This window comes from Melozone crissalis, unplaced genomic scaffold, assembly GCF_028551555.1.
Source record: "Melozone crissalis strain CALT ecotype California unplaced genomic scaffold, PUWL_Pcris_2 ptg000039l_1, whole genome shotgun sequence".
Taxonomy (NCBI): Eukaryota; Metazoa; Chordata; class Aves; order Passeriformes; family Passerellidae; genus Melozone; species Melozone crissalis.
The window spans coordinates 7937747-7960666 of record NW_026535817.1 but is presented as its reverse complement, the minus strand read 5'-3'; the positions used below and the strand labels follow the sequence as shown (position 1 = coordinate 7960666).

Sequence of the window (22920 nt, the reverse complement as noted above, 5' to 3'; positions counted from 1 at the left end):
AAAGCAATTCTGTGTGCCCACTTGCATATGGAGACTACTAAGTCAAATGCCACCTTTGCTACTTCGCAGTAGAAGCAAAATTTTCTTGGTTTGGCCTCAAGGCTGCATTGACCTCTATGAGCTGTAACAGCTCCCAGTTAAATAAAGTTATATAAAAATTGTCATCAGTTAATAAAGTACAGCCTCTAGAAAAGCTCACAGTGACTGGACTTTACAGGCACAGTAAGAATCAAAGCACTGGATATTGAAGTTTCAGTCACAGTGAAGCCTTCACAGAGCTGTTTACTCAGTAAACATTAATTTATATCTATAAATAACCATGGGTTAAATGAAGAGGTTAGTACAGCTATTATTTCAACATAAAAGAAATTAAACACAGAAAAAATAGAAGGTAATGGAGTTCTAATTAGAATTTGCAAGTTAATGACTTGAATCTTTGCCTCTTATTTTGATAGGCATAAAATACCTTGGTTGACAGAGCCTAATCACTACACAAACAGCAATTAATTACTTTTCAGCACAGGAGTCCCAGACAATCCTCAAGCAAGCATAAAAACTCCCCATGTGGGGGACTTACCCTGGTGTGGGTGCGAATGTGCATCTTCAAGCCATCGTTCTTGCTGAAAGCTTTGTCACAGTAGGGACACTGGTAAGGACGCTCACCTGGGGACAAGAGAAGCATCAGGACCCAGAAATGTGCCCTCAGAGGATGAAGGCCTTGCAGCACAGCTCTTGGTCAAACTGAACTGCTTTTCTCTACAAAGAGCAGATTTAAACTTTAGAAAAATTACAAATAATCCTGCCTGAGTGGGATAGAGTGCTGGATCAAAATATTCCTCTTTGCTGACTGATCTTGCACTACAATATATGAATACACACAGACAGCCTTGGGGGAAGTAAAACAAAAAAGAAAACACCTAATGCCCTTGCTCAAACCACATTCTACAGTGATTTACACATGGTCACTTTTATGGTTAGGCATTAACTGCTCCCAAATATTTTTTCTATTTCACATCTGGTCGTCATTAGAGGCCTCTGGGTGTCAGAATCCCAATGGAATATAAAATCCACTCTTTTATAATGCTGGATCTGTGTTAGAAGCTGGTTAATCAAAAGTTTCTGCAGTATCTGAGTCCCAATTTATGACTGAGGTAGAAGCAGAACAGTGTTAGCATCTCCCTTGCAGCATCCCATATCTGAAAGGTATTTTGTTTAATGCTCCATTACGCCGGTGTCATTTGGCATCCATTTTCCCAAACTCACATTAGTGTAATGTGGATACTGAGCCGTTCAGAGACAAACAGCAAAGAGTTTCTGAGCACCATCATTTGGAAGACATGTACTTGAATTTTTAACTCTTCAGGCAATGCACCAGTATCTGAGTGTACCGCCTCATGCTCCTGCATACAACACTTTAAAAGCAAAGATCAGGCTGTTTCCATTACAAAACACAGTAGAAAAATTGATAGAAAATTTTCTGTTAACAAAATGGATTTTGTTCTACACAACCTTAATGAAGGTGTCTTTTCAAATAAAGGTTTGTCACAAGTTAAGCAAAGCCTGTTTTATAAAAGTCAATGCACTGCTTTCTGCTCACAAAGATATTTCTGCATGCATAGATTTAACACAGACCAAATGTCAAGCACTTATTAACAATCACACTCAGTCTTCTAAAATAGGCAAGCAAGATTAACTCCGTTTCACAGTTTAAAAAATCCAAACCACACTATTTCTCTGATATACCAAAAATATTTACAAAGAAGTACTGCTGGACATGAAATCTCCATTTTCACACATTGTGTAGAGATTCAAGGGCACCTGAGGTGAGATGATTATTTAGGGAAGAGGATGGCCATCCTCCTCTATTTTGTAGAACAATTATTTTGCTCTTTTGTCTTTTACTTCTGTAGAGGGAACTGTGAATGTCAGAAGCACAAGATTGGCCAGTAAGGCACTTGTAAACACAAATATTCTTCTCTCTTGAATTCTGTTATCTCTCAGAAAGCTCAGCTGTGTGAATTGGGGTTTTGGGGCTCTTTTTAGGAAGGCGACAACCTCTGTGTTAGAGCTGTATTTTCACTGAGCAGTTTGATATATGATCTTCTCTCTCCTGCCCTCGATGCCTTTAATTCATGCCCCCGAAATTCAAACACTCTAACAGTTGTCAGTACTCAAATACTGAATTAATTCAGCTGACATTTTTATGTCTGGGGGCTTTTGAATGGAGAATTTAAAGCTTTCAGCACTTTGTAAGCAGATGAGCGATGACAGGTAGGAGTTGTACCCTCCTCCCTCTCCCTCATGTCTCTTTAAAGAGAAAGACTTTCGCCTTCAAAGGATGGGCTTGAGTTTGTCTGAAACAGATTGACAGCGTCCCTCTGAAATCAACCACGGACACCATGGTGCTTGATGAGGAAAGCCTCAGGAGCTTTCAGCAGATGCCAGCAGAGGGCAACAATGACTCCACATCACCTGGAAAAGTCACACCTGAGAAAGTCGGGCTTGGAGCTGCTGTTATAAACTGTCCACTGCCAAAAATCGCCACTGCTCCAAAAATCGAGTTTACTGCCTAACTTAGACTGCCAGCTCTGACTTGACATTCAAACTAGGAACCATCTTGTTTTTCTAAATTATATAAATTTCTCATGCACTTGTGTCAAAAAATTCCCAGTAAAACTACTTAAAAGATGTTCCTAAGTAATTTTACTGTTGCTCTTGCTTTTTGTTATTTTCTTTCACCTTTGGAGCTTGCATGCTTAGAATTTATTCAAGTTCCCCGGTGCTGACACAAGCATCTACCCTGAGCATAAACATCTTTTAAACTTATAACTTATCTGCTACCTCAATTTTGTAGGATTTTACAAAATGAACAATGGACCACTTAAAATACATCTGTGCTAGCAACAACCAAGTTTCTCAGTATAAATTTCTTACTAACTGCTCTCTGGAAAGGGCCTCTGTAGTCTGTCTCAGAAGTGAATAAACTGCCCTCTGACAATGCAGCTTTTTTGCTATTTACTGTCTCAGGAGCCCAGCTAACTAACTTACATTAAATATCTGATCTTGTGGACAGCAGATCTGGCAAGATTATTACAACTCTACATAAAAAATAACTTCCTTCCTTGCTTCTGAGCCAGCCTAGGCAAACGTTATTCATGCTACCAGTCAGCTTCTCATGAGAATGATTCCACATTTAAGGAGATTACTGGGAAGCAGGTGTTCCCCAAGAGAAGTCTTACACACTCTGTCCCACTCTAAGTCCTGTAACATAAACAAGAACAGTTTAACTTCCTCTTATCCTGTTATAAGCAGATGGAAGAAGATGGCAACGAAGGGAAATACAGATTTGAAAAAATGAATGCTAGAAATATTTCTCCCACTTGTGAAGGCTTGCTGAAGTGCAACATTTCATAGAAAACTACTGCCAGTGTCCACAAAGGAGAGGGGGTTGTGCTTGCACAAAGTTTAGAATTGTCACTGAGACAAACTGGAGGGCAAGGGCCATGTGATACAAGCTGCTGGCAAAGTGACATTGTCCAGCAGGGCTTTCACATCCATCTACAGCCAGACAAGGGCTACCAAAACCCCATTATAAACACTGCAGTAATAAACTTCAGGTTGTGCACTAAAATTGTGGAGATTTCCAGATGCAAAATTCCTCTGATCAGAAAATTAATGGATCTCTACCAAAGAGTTACTAAGAAAAGCAAATTAAATACCTGGCAAGGCATGAACCTCTATTTCCCTCGTCTTCACAAGAAGGAGTTACTAAGAATTGAAGTGAAAGAAAGATTTCCCCTGGATAAACTACAACTTCTTCTTGGATTTGCTGCTAGAAGAACATTTATGAGATGGTGTCAATTTGTGATAACACCAGACTAAGAGGGGGTGCACTTTAAGTAAAGTCAATGCCAATTAACAACTAGGCCATTTGCACTCTGCATTTTTATATAAACACATTTTTATATATAGTTATATACACAAAACATAGAAGCATTTTTATGTTTGCGTGTTTTTAAAATTTGTTTTCTAAACAAATCTACAGGTTTCATTAAAATAACAGAACAGTCAAGCAAGTCAAATGTAACAAATGTGTAAGTTCACCCCTGAGTTACAGCTGACTGTCATGTCCCTGCTGTTCCAGAACAAACTGCTCGACACATTAATGGCACTTCTGTACAAATAACCCCAAATAAATAATCCTGGGATAAATTGCAGTGGATTTAGCATAATTCAAAGTCTAGACATTCTACTTCCAGATTTTGTACGAACAAAAAAATAAGAGCTTTTAACATAATAAAAATAAATTTAACCTTAATACAAGGATTACGAAAAACAATTCCATGATTGAAAAACATATGGGATTTTGATCTGAAACTACGTCATGACAGAATGGACATATTTTTTTCTCCTCTCCATCTCTAGCTTGAGATCACAATACCTAGTGGACCTTAATGTGGCTTAAGAAGTTAAATACCAGATTCTCCCATTCTGGTTGGGTTCAGGACAGCTTGCCATGAGACATCTGCCATCAGAGGCGCTCTAAGGCAGCATTTACACTGAGTTTAGCACACAGATCTCCCAAACTCAGACACAAAACAATTAAGAAGCAAATCTATGTATACATTAGTTTTTGAAGATTTCAGTGGCTACAGGTAGACATTTAATAAGGACTTTGAGACAGTTAATCAAGCTGGTCATAAGCATTGCTATTTTCATACCATATTTTGCATTCCCTGGAGTCAGCTGAGCCACAAAAATAAAGCTGGTTCTCAGGTTAGGTGAAAACCTGATTAGAACTACCAATGTTACTGATTACTTCAGAACAATAGCCTCAAATAAGATTAAGCCAATATGTACTTTACAGCTGAGAAATGCATTCCCATCCAATGAAAAAAATGAAAAAGGAAACATCCATCTGAGAAGTAGTCCTAATCTGAAGAGCCCAGCAAACCAAAGAAACAGTCTCACTGCTCTTTCAAACCATACCAGGCACTGATTTTATTTCATCTGTGAAATTTGCAGTCCTGCTTGCTGTCCCTGTTCCCCTGCAGCTTGCTTAGACACAAATACACACAAATACGATTCTCAGGTATTCATGTTAGCCTTCAAGCAGGATTCTCTGGCTTGCTGTCTTTACTGGAACTCAATTGTTCAGTTAAGGAATGAAGAATTTGAATTTAGCGGTGAAATTATCAAGGTGGGGTTTTTCATACACCTTTTAATACATTTCTGCTCAGTTGAGGAATTGAGCATCAATGATTTTGGTCAACACCCACAAACACCAGAAAAAGACCTACAACAAACTGCACAGAACATCAGATCATGTGCAGCATATGCAGCCTCAAGAACTCCTCTGTTTAGTTTTCTTTACAAAAATGAATAAATATAATTATAGCAATGTGGTCCTCAGACTGTTCCACAGACTATTTCCCTTATTCTAGACATAGCTCCCTTTCAGATGGTGAACTATTATTTTTTTGGGATTAGAAGATTTTTTTTTTAAAATAAAAACTTGTTATGTTTTTCTGTATAAATAGATATATATGTGCATTATTTCAAAACATCAGCTTTCAGAACACTTATAGCTAATTATAATCCTTTTTAGAGTTCTAACTCAAGCCTGGGGTAGGGGAGGGGGTTAGAAGGGAGCCTCTACTACTGCCCAACTGCAGTGGAATGAGCAGAGTTCACCTGGGGAGGAATTTGGAGGCCATCTGGATCACACATTTAACACTCCTTACCAGATGATCCACAGGGCAGCCCAGAATGGGAATTTCAAGGGGGCTTTTTTAGTCAGAGATAATCTGGGGTGATGACAGCAGTCAACAGCAAGTAAGGATGGGCAAAAGGTTAACGGATGTAACAAAATTATAATCTGTGACATCTGCTTCAGAACACTGCTCAGAGAGGGCACCTGACAGCTTCACACATTTATTCTCAGCTGCTCTTGCCCTTAAACAGTGTTCCCATTCAATTAAAAACTTTGCGTCCTTAACTGAACATGGTTCAGTTAATGCACTATGCAAATACGCACACACAAACACAAATAAACCTAAAATACACAGCTCTGAATTTCTCCCACTTGGAAGGGGACTTCATTAGGAATCAAAATTAAATTAAACAGGAATTCAGTGAACCCAGTGATTCCATCAGAACTTCAATTAGAAAATGTCAGGAAACCATTCACTGAGGAAAGATTAAAAATTCACAAGTCAAGAAAATATTCAGTACATTTCACCACTTTGGTGTTGCAGCCCTGCGAGAAAACCAACACCTCTTTAAAATAATGAAGTTCCTCTTGTGTAGAGGTGGCAATTTCCTACATCCTGAGTAGCATCTTCAAAAGCATTTAATAGCCTGCATCTCTCAGGCATTTCTGTCATTTTGACCAGGGATTCCAGGGAGGGAAAAGAGCGGAAGAGTAATCAAGAAGCCTGGCCAGCTGCAACAATGAGCTGATTTCCTTACGACATCTGGACTAGTCTGAATCCAGCCTAGACAATAAAAAGTGATCTGGCCTGTGCAAAATCCTGGCCTGCCTCTTTTTTAGCCACTAAACACTCAAAATTTAGCACTTGAGAAGGTACAGGAGTCCCCACACAGGAACAGCTCTCTCATGCCAAGAGCTAAGTAACTTTGTGATCTGAAAGATAAAATCTTGAGGACCTCAGCTGAGACAAGACCCAGAAACACCAAAAGCACAGGTAATTTTACACTCATCATGGGCCAGATAAGGAAAGGGATAGGTCTGACTGCTCTGAGAACAGTCCTGTGCTCTGAGAAACACTCCTCAGGTATGGGGCAATCAGAGAATTTCTTACTTCATTTTAACCAACATTCAAATCTGGCAGACTCTGAAGACAAGAGATTAAATGCCTCTGTTTTTTCAGGTGGTTTGTTTCCTCACTGATGATGAATAACTCTAAGTTTGTGTATTTGTGAATGCTCTCTAACCAAACTCCAAAACTCATTTTCCAGGCACCAGGGAGAACTAGAATTGGTTTCATGTAAATCAACAACGTGCATTTCCCATCCACTAAAACAGTCACATATTTAATAAGAAAAAACCTCAAATTCTATTCTAGCAAAGTAAGAAAAAAACAGAAGGCTTGAAATATTTTTTCCTATTACTTTTCTTTTTCCTAGTATTTAGTAATGCTTTAATTTTTGAGGTATAGAAGTGGTATTTTCACAGCTGAGATGGTTTGTTTTCTGCAAAGTTTAGGGTTTATTCAAAGAATTCAGATTATTTCTAGTTAAGACCAGTAAAATGTTTGCCCTATGTGGACCACGAAAATTATCATGATATAATTGAGATATTGGCTATTTGCCACTAAATGAATCATAAAGACTAGTAAAAAATCCTACAAAATAAGAAGACTATCTGAATCCATGCAGTGAAGCATGAACTACCATTATTACTTACTTACAGCCTCTCATCAGTTCTACAGTGGTATCAAGATTTTAAGTAATCTTAAGTAAGAAATAAAAACCAGACACAACTTTGAAGAAAAAAACAGTTCCATTCTTTGCAGCTATCAGTGGAATTAAACAATCTGATTTCTCTATGAATGGAAAATGTAACATCTATTATTTCAGTGAACCCAATGGTCAACAAAGTCTTTTAAAGAACAATATTAATCCATCAGTAACTCATTTGATCTAAAGAGGTCTCATTCAAATAATCTATCCCTCAAAAGAACATTTCCTCATTCATGGGTACAGACAACAAGAAGCTGACAGCTGCATGAAACTTTACAGGTATTTTTAAAGATTTAGCTGTTGTCTGGAGGTGAACAAGACAATGATGTATAAACTGAAAGGTTTAGAAATGCAGAATCTTACCTCTGAGGCCTTCTGCAAGCTCCTTTTTAAACTGGGTAGATAAAAGAGGGATCATTTATAAGTTATTAACAGAAAGAACCTATCTGTAGACATTTGCAAGCTGTTCACTGACTAGATACAGATACATTCCTTCACATACTTCATTGGCATATGAGAGGAAGTTCCCTCAAGCTTGCCTTTTATCTTTTTTCCTATGTAAGAAAATATAAGTTACTTGTAAGGTAATTTAGCAGAAGATCTGCAGGAATGAGGACCCTGGCTGTACATTATTATGTACATGAACAAACAGTTGCTTGTTTAGCTATTAAACCTTTGGTGATATATTTTACACCATAATAAATAAAATTTATCCTGTACTTGAACTCATTACTTCCTTCAACTACTTTGAAGTCTTCTGTGTTCAGAGATGACTGCACTACTGTTAAAAACCAAAGATCTTTTATTATTACAACTCCACTACTAAAATTTTACTTGCCCAGGAATTTTGTCTTAGAAGTGCAAAATCTGAACTGAGACATGTATGTAGTTGGGAGTAAGTAGGATTGTAAATATGCTCAAAAGCTTAGTTAACTTGTAGAAATGGGACTACAATGGCAAAATTAGGTGCATAACATCAGGCTCTCAGTGCAGGAGGCATTTCAAGAAGGCAATCAGCAACTCAAGTTATCTATCTTTGAAAGCTTATAAAACAATCTCTAACATAAATTGAAAAACGTTGTGTTAGCACAAAGGATAAAAAAGTCTGTGGTCCAAATGCTTTTTGCTGTTTTAATGTAATCTCTCAGTATTATCTTTTACTCATACACATGGAAGTCAATTTTCAAAGAACCTTCTCAAGTCATGCTTAAAAAACCAACCTGCTTTTTGCACCTAGCAGAGCATGTAACATGTAAGAAAGACACAATAAGTCATGGCTTTCAAATGATATAGAATTGAAAAACTCATCTTTTCAGAGAACATTTAGGACAGATGTAAGTTATCTTACTGGCTTATTATCAGGACTTGGACTAACTGTGATGGTAAAAGCAAAGTAAGGTTATATTTTAACCTATATTTACACATCATTTTCTGGAAGACCTTTATGGCCATTAGTTGTTCCTCATCAGTCTTTAAGTATCAGTAGGGAAAGAAAGGACAGAATTACAGTTAAGTCCCTTAATTCCCCTAGCTCTAAAAGAAATTTACCTGCAAATATAAACCACTTCAGAACAACTTTCACTGCTGCACAGCTTGATGTGCTACATCCCAAGGATGGAAGGGATTGGGACACAACTAATTAGGAAGGCAACAGCATAAACAGCAAACAGATAAAATGTGTGTGTTTTTATATCCAGATACCCACACAGGCACACACAAATCCACACACACACCCCACAGCAATTAACACCTTTAAACAGATATGCATAAGGCAACTGAGAAGCTGCACAAACTGCAGCCAGAAACTGCTAACACTGAAAGTTTCTTAAAACTTCAGGGAAGCGATTAACCTCCCAGCCCCTTGGTTTCCAGCCCGTGGAGCAGACCATAGGATTTCTTTTACAATTTATGAACAAGCCAAGGAATTTATATCACAGTCAAAGGATTCTTTTGCTGAATTAACCCCAGCTCCCTGTGACCCTAAGAAGTCATAAACCAACAGGATACAGGAGAGGGAGAATGTGCTCTAGTGTTTCAGCTGACCTGCAGAGCGCTGTCTGTGTCATGCCAAGGCTGAAACCCAGATGATGAATTACAGAGCAACACTCCAGGTTCAGAGGCAAAGATCACCCCCTTCCCTCTCTACATGCACATGCAGACATGTTCACTCACCCCAAACCAGCTCAGTTGCTGCAAAAGGCCAAGTGCTGCTTAGGCTCATTTACAGCGTCTTATTCTAACACAGAGGAGGGAAGGAAATTGCTTATCCAGGAAGCGTGCATGTCTGTGTGGAACAACATTCAAGAGCACATGCTGCATATTAAATAAAAGACAAAACCCCACTGAGCTTCTCTTTCTGTATATGGATTATTAAGCATATCAAAAATACCACTCCAAAGCAGAACCAGAGAGGTACCCTAGAACCTCAGCTTTTGTAAAGAAGAATTTCATAGACATAAGGAGGAGAATAAGTGATGTACAACACTTTTTAAAATAACCTCTACCTGAATTTGTTTTGTAAATACAGAACAAAATCTCTACACAAAGTAGACAATAAAGCAAAGTCTAGCTGACCACAGAAAGATAATGGGATAATATGACAAAGACCTCAAACCTCATCACCTGTAACCACAAAGACAAAAGGTCTTGGCAATGTTTACATTTATGGTGGACTGCTTAGTTGCACCAAAAGCTCAAGGCTTATTCAGAAGGATGAATCATCTCCTGAAAACAGACAGTGGCTGCTTAAAATGAAAAGTGATACTTTCAAGTCTGACCAAAGAGAAAAAGGATGGCACGGTTTTGAAATTATTAATTCAAATCCAAAGAATTTAACAGACACCAATACCAATCACTGCAACATTTAGAAACCAAACATTCATCTCTGAATAAATTAAGTTCTGAAGATTTCTTACTGCTCAGAAATTCCCTGTAAAGCTATCAAGAATTTTCTCATTGTAGGGAACTTCAGAGTGCTCAACTTTTTTTTTTACCCTGCTTGCAGATGACCTGGATTTCCTTCAGCAGCTCCCCTTACGTTCTTTGGGAATGATGCAAGGTATTCCTCAGAAAGCCATGTTCCCTCAGGCTCACTGAACACTGGACAACAATTTCCTCTCATGATCAGTGTGCTTGTGTTATGACAAAGAACAACATGGCTGAAGCCTTCAGGTACAGCACCAAACAAAACCATCTCTCCAGATTTACAACAAGAATCCAATTAGGCCATTTTCTCACTCAACCCTACATTAGGAATTTTGCCATGTAATAAAGATATTATTTTTAAACCTACAGTCATAACTTAGGAGCAACCCCCCCCCCGTTATTCATCAGGATAATAAAAAATTGGCCAGGAATCGTAACAGAGTGACAAAAATAACCATAAACATCTATTTTGGCTAATTCTCAGAGTAAAGGATGCAAACCACCAAAAATGTAAATGACACTGGACTAGCAGCAAGACTGGAAGAGGAACAAATCAGAGTTTGTCTCTCAGGTCATTATAAATGAATTTAGCACAGCATTTTTCCTGTAGTAGTAACTGTACAATGACTGCTTCTAGCTTCTCAGGTAAAAAAAGAGGCCTTGAAAGTTTCCCACCTGCACCATTATTCATTCATAAATGATTTCCTCATTGCATATTGCTGTAATTCCAACCTGTATCATCTCCCGGCCAGGCAGTTTCTCCCCCTGCACTTAATTTACAAAGGCACTAGAAATCTTCGGTGCCTTTCTGCTTGAACTAAGTTCAAAATGTCACAGCCTCCTATAACAGAGGTTACAAATTTTGCAGGGCTCTATACTCAGGGTTAGAGGTCCCTCGTGTGTGGTTTCACAAAACTCACTGTTGTCATTACAGTGCAAGAGTTCTATCGTCATTACATTGCAAGGGTTCCACATTGTTCTGTACGTGCTTGATGTTTCTCACAGGCAGCTCCTCTAAGCACTGACTCTTCCTTCTCCTCACAGCAGCCAGCTGACTCCAGTTCCCCTCAGCCAACCAACCAACCCACTCTTTTATAGCACTCTTCTTGTTATTTGCTACAGCTGTGGCCTGTTAAAGTCAGGCCCATTCCTAATCTTTAGTAATTGACTTAGCTGCAACTTCTTATGTGGTAAAATTACTTTCTATATTACCTTTATTTTCTTATATTGTATCCCCCTACACTCATATCAGTCCAACTCCTATATTTGGGAAAGTCTGCTTGACAGAGCTGAAATCTAACTGGTAGCAGCACACATGTGAAAAGTATTTCTACTTGAACATCTCCAGAGCCATCTGCACGATGAGCTTGAAAAACTGGGGCTTTCTGCTCCAGGCAAACTGATGGGTAACATCAGCAAGCAGCACACAGAAATTACTGCCATCTCCCTGCAAGCCAAATTTGGTTATGCAGAGGCAAGAAAATGGCATGCCAAAGGCAAATCTACACCATTTTATGTTGTAAACAAATTATCACAAAGAAACCTCTTTCAGCCGCCTGATGCCACTCATCTGAATGAAAGTGTAAACTTGCAAAATGAAACCTGACAACAGTTTTTACACATTAAGCAGGTAAAATGTCTGACAAAGATGCTGTGTTAAGCCTACATGTAAATCTGCCCGTTTGTAGATAGATAAATTGTGGACATAGAGCTATCTTGTTACAGATTTAGAAAATCTTCTCTGTTCATCAAAATAAATACCTGTATGGCTTCGAATGTGAACTCTCAGTGTTCCATTGCTTGCAAACTTCTGTCCACAATATGGGCAAATCTTCTCTTTTTCTCCTGTGTGAGTCTACATGGGGAGGGGATAGACAAGAATGACAGTTCAGCATTAAATAAAAAATTGAAATATGGAATATTTAATTGTATTGACACTGACTGCTATTACCTCTATTATGCATTTTACTGTCACACCAGGCAAAGATTCTAATTAGCTCTAGGTGTTAAAGAATTGATCACAAAAACAACATTGTAAATTTCACCAGCATTAAATCACTGAGTTTGTCTTTTGAAATCAAGCTTTTAAGGCTGGATGGCCTTACCGATATAAGAAGAATTATTTCAAAATAGAAAAAAAAAATATATTACAAACTCTTCCATCCAACCTGTGTGGTCAATGGCAAGATCACCCTGAAATCAATTACACACAAGGTCACCATCATTTTTCACACTGTACTTTCAACACACAACTCTAAACTGAAGATCTATCAGTGCATTGAATTAACTTTTCCTTGTAACTGTGCCTGTTCTTTAAGTAGAGAATTTCTGATTACTTCATTTAGAAGTGTTAATTTAAATGAGATAGGAAAGATAACACACTCAATTATATGAGCAGCTGGTTATTTTGGTTTCCAGCTAGCACATGACCCTCTTCAGATAAGGAAATGAATCCTTTTGTTGATGAAAAAACACCGTAATGACACAAAATTCTTCATTACATCATAAAAAGCCTTTCTCACATAGTACATTTTATGTTGCAGTTGAAGCAAGAGTAAATGAGAGCTCATTTCAATACTGGATGGACTTGCACTGTTTTCATTCCCTGACATTAAAGATATGAATGCTAAACTCCCCTTGATTAGGATACAGTTATTTGGAGATCATTTGTATCTCTTCCAGCAACATTGGGATGTACCAGACCCACAGCTACTAATTCATTCCAAACACCTAAATACCAAAAGGATTTCTGGGAGCAATACAGCACAACTGCAAGGCTCACAAACACAGCCAGTCCTGGTCTGACAGGAGCACAAAGCAAAAGCCATTCTGATTTTACACAAATGTATGATGCACATACTACATGGCAAGCATTACATGCATGACCTTTTTAAACAAATTCTCACAATCTGAATTAGGTGGCAACACCTTAACTAACTTTTCTCAGCTGATTTTTCTTGATTCAATTATTTTCTTTGCATTTCTTCTCCACAACATCAATCTTACCTCAGACCAAACTAGTGAGCAAGCCTCCTCCTGAAGTTTGCCCCAGTTCCATGGCAGAGTTTGGTGGAAATGATCAGTGCAGCCAGGCCCATCCTGCCACACACATGATGCTGGAGCACCTACACTGAATTTATACACAAGCACAGCTGTAGATTCAGCTGGGCACCAATAACCTGAAATCAGCATTTTAGGGCAAAGTCAATCTACTGGAAAGCCAGAAAGGCAGAAGCAGCTCTGGGGATTCTGCACTGAATAACAACCTTAAGAACACACAAGAAATGATCAGTTGGCTCTACTCACTTTCTTATGGCTCTTCAGGACTGAGGGTGTCACAAAAGCTTTGTCACACAGGTCACACTTGTATTTCTTATGTCCGTCATGTACAACTTGAATATGAACATTTAATGTGTCCTTTCTTTTGAAAGTGGCATCGCAATGATCACACTTGAAGGTCCTCTCACCTAACAAAGAGAAAAACACATCTTCCTCAACTACCATCCTCTTAAAAAAAAAAGTCACAGCACATGATTTTAGAGAAACCTTCAGGAAAGACTACAATTCTGCACACCGTGAATATTTTGGATATTCTGGAAATGCTTGTTCATTAGAATGCACATTACTGAACAGGTTTTTAATATTTTCCTTCACCATTTTTAACATTTAACACTGGGAAAAACATTTATGACATCCAAGGCTTTAAAAAATTGCAGAAGCTTTGAAAGATAATCATAAAAGAACAAACTGAACATGCCAATCCAATAATTCATCTAACAGAAACACTGTTATCCAGGATTAAAAAAGGAAACATTTGTGGTTTTCTTAGTTATGCCAGTGTGAATATTCCCCCAAACCAAGTACTGTCTTCCAAGCTGCAAGGATTTTAGATCATGAGCACTTTCTAAAATCAAAACTGTTGATTTTCAAAGGTTTGAATGATAGTCTGCAAGTATTAAAGATGGAGAAAATTCCAGCAAAAATAAATCATAACACAGTCAACTAAAAAAAAAGGACAGAATGCCAAGAAAAGTTACTCATGAGCGAAAATGGCCACAGTATTTCCCAGAGCTGCTCCAGTTCTGTGCCAGAGGCAGCAAACATGAGCCTGGGCTGGCACAGGAGAGACAATCTCAGCGTCAAGCTCTAAACTGGATTTCCTACAAAAGCTGAGCAAGTCACCAACTTATCTCTGTTTCCATTTGTCCTTTCTTAAAATGGAGGTAACACTATCACACTTAATGCAGAAACAAATTTCTTGCCATCAGACCTCAAATAATTGCTGGATTTTCTACAGCATATTTGGATTTGCATTTAAGTGCATCTGAAGGCAAGGTTTGAATTTGGCTCTGAATTTTTTAACTCCCTGGATACAGAGTTGAGTCCTAGTACCAATTTAACACAGCAAAATGTATATTGGAGCGAAGTGCCACACGTTTGTTTTTGTCAGTCACATATGAGAATGGAGAAAGCTGTTTTTCCTCTGACTTTGCCCTTACTGTTATGGATTAACAGATGTCTTTGTAGAGAGAAGGGGGTTCGGAACAAGGCTTTGCATTCCTCACACTGGAACGGTCTCTCCTCAGAATGGGTCTGTGGATGAAAGACAACGTGTCAGAGGAAAGGCTCATGGAAATCCACCATTGCAGTAACTGCTTCATTTTCTAGATGGGACTCAGGAGGGGATATCACAATTGGAAGCACCAGGGGATGAAGAAGTAAAATAATCATTCTGCCTTTATTCAGGATCCTAAAAGCCAGCACAGCAGCTACTCAGTAACTGTGCCATCCTGGTCCTCACAAGTGTCACATGAGGTGGGCACATAAACAGACATAAAACCACAGAATAACCAGAGGAAAAAACTACAAGCTCAGCTGCATTGCTTCAGCTGCACTAACACTGGCCGGGAATTCTTATTAATATGAATAAATCCTTTGAAGTTGTCCACACACAAATCTCTTTCTTTTCATTAAAGTTTTAAGGGAGAACCAATCTGATTTTCAAGACAACACCTAAAATTTGGCAAAGAAAATTCCTCAAATCGTGACACTACTCTTATATATAGATATAGCTTCTTTTATTTAAAAAAATACCAAACAACAAAAACCACCAGAAAAAAAACCAAACCCACGGAAGCAACAGTACCGAGATTTTTGTTGGCTGTAGAAAAATTCATTGTAGCTGAAAAACAGTCTCAAAGCTATGAATAAAATAAAAGGCTAAGCTTGGTTGAATCTCCTCAACTGCAGAGTTGATGAAGGAAACTTCTTTTCTGAAGAAAAGAAAATCTTGGGAAACATCCAGCATTATTTTACTTTTATAAATTCCAAAGCACTTTCCCCACTTCCTAGTGTTTTCAACAGCTGTCCCACTGTAGATAATAAGTTGTACTGATTAATTTACTATCTACCCAATTTCCTACCAATTTTTGCAAAGGAAAGCAGGTTTTTAAAGCATTAGCATCCAAATACTTTATTAGCTCACAAGAACCTTATTACAAGCTGAAGTGCCCAGAGGAAAAGGGGACGGACAGTAAGTGTTTTATAATATGCAGGAAATTAGGTAAATGAGTTAATCTGGTAGACTAAGGGCAAATATCAGCATAGTACATATTTATGTAATCCATTTCTGCTATCCAGAATCTATGCAACTGTTATTCTACCCCTTCAACTGGGAGAAAAAAGGGGCCTCTGGGCAGACAGTAAAATTCTTGAGAGGCTGGCTGATGGCCTTGAACCCAGTTTGATTTTAACACCAATGTCCTCTCACACACAGCACCAAACCCTGCATGTCCTGCAGTGGTATAGGGAGGCCTGGGGCTCAACATCAATTCCTTGACCTCAACCTAAGTCATTGAAAGCAAAAAGGCTGCTGGAAGACCATCACAGGTGTGGAATATATCTCATGTTCCTTGAAATCTGCTGCATGCTCCAGCCCAGACTCTCCAGCAGGCTGGCATTAGCTGGCACCCTGCTCAGCCCCCCTGGCAGTGAGGCCAAGGATTGACAGGACATGAAGAGACTGAACTGCCTTCTCACCTCAACAAGGGGTTCCTCCAGAACAGGCTTGGGACACATGGACGAGACACTGTGGGGAAGCTCGCAGTGCTGCTGCCTGTGCTGTACCTGTTCTGTGGATAAATAGAAGGGTTCAGTCTCCAGAGCTGTCAATCTGGCACCTTCCACGAGCGCAAGAGTCATGCTGCTTTTTAAAAAATGCCCTGCTTTGGAACACTCAGCACGTGAGTGACAGGTCTGCACAAGTCACTGTGCTCCTCAGAACTCCTCCTTAGCATCTCCTTTATACTCTTCTCACCTTTTGATCAAAATACACAGATTGATCTGCACGTCTTAACTTCCCTACAAAGAAAATCACCTAACTAGGCATACCCACATGCAAGGGTACACAGATCATCCCAGCAACTGAGGATGGGCTCTCATGCAGCATTTCATGGCCGCCTTTCCTGCCACAGCATCTGTGGAGGCTTAAGCCCAGCCCAAGGCTACTTATTCCCAACAGATAAACTGATGGAATACAGTTGTTTCAAATCATTATGCTCCCCAGGACCAAACAACCCTGGATTAGCCATAAACCCTTTAAAATCCTGTGTCTGATGACCTATTTCTGCTGACTGTCATGTCCTCATATTTTGTTCTCTGAACTCATCCTCTGTACATAACAACAAAGGAACAGATGGAGCAAAACCATCTCCTGTATGGAGGTAATCTGCATTACATGGCTCAGAACATGCACCCTCATCCAGTCTAACCTGCATGAAAGGTGACCACTTTTATCGGTAGCACAATCCCTTTTTCCCTCCACATTTCAGATACTGCTCTCTTGCCTTGTCACAGAAATGGAACCGTATTTAAGTCACATCATTTAAGATCATTCAAGTCACAGCCTGAGCTTTCACAGAGGACATCTGAGCTGGTTCTATACCCCAGAACACTTCCCAGCCTGGACATCTCCAGGAAGTGGCAAAGCCAGCTTGCACATGCACCTATGCAGAGCAGTGCAGCACCTGCTTGCAGGAGCAGCAGAGCACAGAGGTACCGCAGCTCCTGCCTCACATGTGCAGCTCTAAGAGCATAACAAGTGCTAAGTTCAGGTTCACATCCCAGTGCTACATTGAACACAGCAGATAGGCTCTTGGCAACTCCACTGTATCTCCCAGTGAAATCCTCTGAAATGAGAGGAACTAATCTCCTTCTGCACTTTTGAAATGACCCAACAGACATCCACATCTGAAAGATGTTTAAAAACACATGTTGTGGGAGCCATTTTTATTCTGAGACTTCCAACATGAAATCAAGTTAACCCCCCCACCACACACACACAGGAATTACAGAAACAAAAGCAACAAGTTTCCATCTAAAACACAAATAAAGAATTCAAAGGCACAAAACGTATCTGGACTCTCTTATATATAAAAAGGATGCAAGTCTGCTGCAAAATCCCAAGGTTTTTAAAGTATGTTGCTATCAAATTTAAAGGTATGTTTTTTATTAAATGCTGTTGATTTAAGTGGTTTTAACTGCTATACCCATCATTCCTACTACAGGTATCTATGCTCCCTGCTACCAGCCCATAACATAATCCTGAAACTCAGAAAAGGACCCTGAAATTATTTAGAATTCAATTCTCCTCCTCCAAAGGAAAATAAACCTAGGAAGACATCTTACAGGAAACACACATTTAAAAATCATTATAAACATAAGATGAAGAAATACATAGAAGTATAATACACAAGAAAGTTTTACATTTACACTGTTCCTGGATCAGCATTCCTGTGAACAAGCAAGAGAACCACTGTCCTCTTTCCCCAGGCACAGCCTTCCCAAAATCATGGCACTCTCAACTATTTCAGCCTTCCAAACCACCACCTCTTTGAGCTGTATGGTACAACTGACTTTTGTGCACACACACACAGACTCCCCTCTGCTGCCTGCTCCCTCTCCTCCTGTTGTTTCCTCAATGGAGAGAGGCGTGTCTAAAAAAGCAACTCAGGCCATCCATGTCAGTCTCCTGCCTCTCCTGTTCACCTCCTCACTCAGCAAGTAAATTTAGAGACCTACATGTGGATGGGTGAACAGCCACAGCTGTTTGGGTAATCTTTATGCAAACCCAGGAACAAGTTTCTCTCAATATAGAGCAGAGTTGATTTACAGTCAGTATTAGGTGCAAACAGGTTCAGGAAACCAGCATTCCAAAATGCTTTAAGGAATTCCATCAAAATTTGGTACCCACTAAAGCTGTCTAAATTTTAATATTTTTCCCATTAAGTGGAACCTCTAATCCTTGTTTATGCTGGTGGTACTGCTGCTTTAAACACAGAATTGGGTCAAAGTGTTTACTCCGTCATACTTAATCCTGAAGTCCATTTTCAACCCAAACTCCTTACCAGTCATCAATGGCTGGCTAACATCAGGAAACATGTAAAAAGTATTCATTTAAAATATAGACCTATCTTTCTAGGTAATATTTTATACATTTTTTCTTAGAATATACCCAATCTGCAAGGTTCTGTCCAATTTCCTTAAAGTCTAGACCATAAAATATAATGAATGGGATATAATCTTGTCCTTCAGCAGGCTTCTGCATGCTTTCTTGTTTTAGACAGTCATCACCATTTCATCCTGTGAGAGGCATTATTATTGCTCTTACATGATTTATGACTGCAAGTGCAAGAGATGGTGCAAAGATCCTGTGCCAAATTCCCAGATGGAAGATAACGTGAGCCACACTGTGAAAGGCTTGGAGGTATGGCTATATCAGGTTGGGTTTTTTTTTTCTTTTTACAGTCTTGTAATTCTGAAACAGCAGTCCTGGATAGAGCCTTGCCATTAGAAATGGCAAACCCAGGTTAAAACTAATGACAAGCATTACAAAAATTAGGCCGAGCAGATCTGAGCTTCAACACAGGCAGAACATCCCTTTGTGTGAGTCTATTTTTCAGGTAACGTTTCTTCTGATGTTGCTTAAATATGTGAACACTGCACCAAGTTCAAATTTAGTGCAGTTTGAAAGCATCTGCTGCTAAGTCCAACAATGACTGCAAGAGGACTACACATCGTTTTATTGAATTAGACTATTAAAAAAAAAAAAATCTTTGAAGACATCTTTGAATCAGTGACATGAACTTGGTAATCTAGTAATTAAAAAAAAAACAACAAAAAACCACAACCAAAGCAAAGCAAAAACTTAAAAACAAAACAAAAAAAGTCAAAATGGGATTTATTTGATGCTTTTTACCAAGCAACTATGCTTTACTTCTCCTTATTTAACTTTTTTGTTTACTAGAATTGGTTCAGCCTTTTGAAATTTTGGATATAACAAAGAACACTAAAACTACATTCTCCAATACTTTAATCCCATGTTTATAAGCATGGCAGAGCTTAACAATGAACCACTTTAAAAAAAAAAAAATCTGCAAATCTGAGGCTGGCAGACCTGTAAACAACAACAGCAGAGTGCTTTACCTTCTTGTGATTCTTGTAAACATTTCTGTGGGCAAATCCCTTTCCACAAAGCTTGCATTTATAAGGTTTATCTTCACTGTGTATTATTTTGTGTGCAGTCACTTGATCAAGTCGTTTGAAGGACTTATTGCAAACCTCGCAGGTGTAGGGGCGTTTTTCTGCAGAAAATGAGTGGGGGACATTTAATCTCCTGTTTATACAGGGGGAGAAGATGAAAGGCAGAGACAGTCATCTCCTCAGAGAGATTTCTGCAATTAAGTCAACCCAATTAAGATTAAACCAATTAGAAAGACACCTAATGCCCTTTATGTTAGACAGTTAAGTCACTTCACAAAAGATGAGCCATGGTGTATCTCAAGAAATTGGCACATTCTTTGCAATACTCATTGCTAAAACTAAACACTGATTAATTAGCTTAAATCAAAAGAGAATGACTTCAAAGAGGAAAACTCTGTTTCCAGATTACAAATGTGAAAGAGGCCATGACAGTTTAAATGTTTTAAAACTTAATTAACAATATACATATTAGCTTCCAAACCCAAAAGTTCCTACGCAAAAAGCCTTTATGCTTCAACTGGTGACTGCAACTTAACTGCACTAATGCTCATCCAAAAGTGTCAAAAGAAAGCCAGGAGCCTCTGAGATACAGATTATATTACAAGAAATGAGATTTTGCTGTGGACTGATACCAAGAAAACAGTTCAATTCTAAGCCTGTGCAGCTGTAAAAATCTGCATTTGCTTAAATGCTAATGCATTTGACAGAACAATGTTTGCGTTTCTATTGTGTTGCTTGATGTTTCTAATCACTGGTGAGGGACACAGAAAATGCTGGACTTGCAGTGGGCGGATATCCTGGCAGAGCCACCTCGTGCCACACTGCCAAACCCAAAGATGGGACACTCCCTGCTCACAATGGACTTGTGCTGGCACAAGGGAACCTTTGTGGGTGGTCTGTGGATGGTCTGTGGATGGGGTGGCCCATGAGCTGCTCTCCTCTGACCAGAAGCTACAAGCCCACTAACACATACACAGACACACAGGAAAACAGCGTAGCACAGATCACTGACAGCACACCCAGCTCCCAGCCTCTTCTCCTCAGCAGAAAACCTCAGGCACTGTTTTCTCACCTCCTCTCTCTGCCCTGTAGCAACCTTTTGCCCCACTCCAGCTCACTGACCTCATCTAGCTAGCAGGACAAAACAGCTTGAGACAAAGCAGCAGTAGGAAGAGGACTACACCACATCCCTTGGAATTCTGGAAGGCTTGGAAAGGCTGCCTTAGACAGTTTCCTTGGAACCTGAGACTGGCTTGCCCAACTTAGATAGCAGAGATTTCATGAAGCCTTCCATAAGAAACTAATCCAGGTAAAACTCCACATACATGAAATACATATCCACACACACAGAGCTCTGTGCATTTCTGTACATTACCTGAATGAGTTATCATGTGGCGCTTCAGCTGGTTTGCCGAAATGAACTTCTTGTCACATTCTTGACACTCAAAGATCTCATGGACCTGCAAAATGTTTTATGATAATCAAATGTGTGGCTAAAACAAGACTGTACCACTTACACAGATATAAATACTCTAACAGAATGGAGTTACTTATTAGCCAGTAGCTCTACTAATACTCCAGAATATTCTGTGATTTCACCCTTGCTTGTCCCTTGCTGGAAAACATCATCTCCCAAAAAGTAAAAATTCATAACTGCCAAAAAAAGTCATCATTACAATTATACTGTCAGTTTGTATAATCTGTGTTTCTATCTACCAGAGCCATTCAAAATTTATTAGGAAAGCATTAAAAAACCAAATGCAGACTAACGTGTCAGGACATTTTCTTCTAGTCAAGATACATGTAAAAATAACACAGAAACCACTTCATAGCTTCTGTCAGAATTTTAAAAAACAAGTATTATCACACCCTTGCAGGACTGTTTCTCTTAAAAGCTTTTAGAGGCCAGACAGTGGAGGGGCAGCATTGTCTCAAACTCCAAATACAGTTTTTTCAACATCACAGCACATGACAGCATTTAGGACCAATTGCTGGAAAAACAGGAGGCAGCTGACTGGTAAATAAAAAATAACGATTGCCCAGTAGAATAAGACACTGTTCAGTGTTAAACAAAAAGGTCAGAAATTAACCCAAAAGAGATGCTTGGAACTGGCAGGTAAAAAAAAAAGGGGTCAGGGGCTGGAAAGCAAAGAAGATTTTCAAGTGTGACTCTACTCACGCCAATATTGCAGGAAGTCCAGATCTACAAATTTTAAAAAGTTGAGAGACTCAAGTTTCAAATTCTGACCAAAATAGGATCTTGATGGTGGAGGCATGACTAACACTGAAGAAGGCTTCAAGCACCAGCACCTTATTGGTCTTCAGTCCAGCCTTTTATCCCCTCCTGCTGATGCCCTGCACCCGTGTGCCCTCTGCTCCCTTTGGTGGTTGGGCAGTGCCCTGGGCACTCGTTACCTTCAATGCTGCTCACCTGTCCTGCACAGCTACAGTCCATTGGGGATGAGGCTCAGCTGCAGCCCCACTCCAGTCACTACAAACTGTGCACCTACAGGATCTACCCTGCTCTGGTCCCTTGGCAGACAGCACTACAGCTGAATGGAACTGTACAGGTCCATGTAAGAAATCTGCTGAGAAATCCAGAAAGGCACCAGCACCAGTCTTAACCGTAACACACAAAACCTGCAATTCCAAATCCAAAAAAGCCTGATTGCCCTACACTCCAAGATGTCCTTAATCTTATTTCTTAAAAGAAGAATGAGCTGCTTTACCATGAACACATTAAGAGTGTGATCATTTACCATTACATGAGGAATCAGAAGCTCAGTCCACAGCTGTACAGCCAGGAAGAGAGAGACTCCCCCAGCCCACCTAAAACACCGGAAGTGCAGCACTACCAACTCTGACTGGGAAAAGAACGAACCACCCTGAGATTGGTTTGAATGTTTCTCCCCTTTCCATTACAGTGCAGCATCAGTGGAGAGGCCTGGCAGCCTGTGCTACTCACACGCA

At 39.4% G+C, this 22920-nt stretch overlaps 1 protein-coding gene across 3 annotated transcripts in view; it reads right to left on the bottom strand.

The window, feature by feature from the left end:
• Nucleotides 1-22920, bottom strand: part of PRDM5 (PR/SET domain 5) — a 58340-nt gene that overhangs the window by 13562 nt on the left and 21858 nt on the right. For all 3 annotated transcript variants that reach the window (XM_054283876.1, XM_054283877.1, XM_054283878.1), the window contains 6 exons: nt 21326-21410; nt 19894-20051; nt 14910-15003; nt 13717-13877; nt 12172-12265; nt 578-663 (listed from right to left, as the gene is read on the bottom strand). In XM_054283876.1, the coding sequence (XP_054139851.1) occupies nt 578-663; nt 12172-12265; nt 13717-13877; nt 14910-15003; nt 19894-20051; nt 21326-21410 (678 nt within the window). The remainder of the gene's footprint in view (nt 1-577; nt 664-12171; nt 12266-13716; nt 13878-14909; nt 15004-19893; nt 20052-21325; nt 21411-22920) is intronic.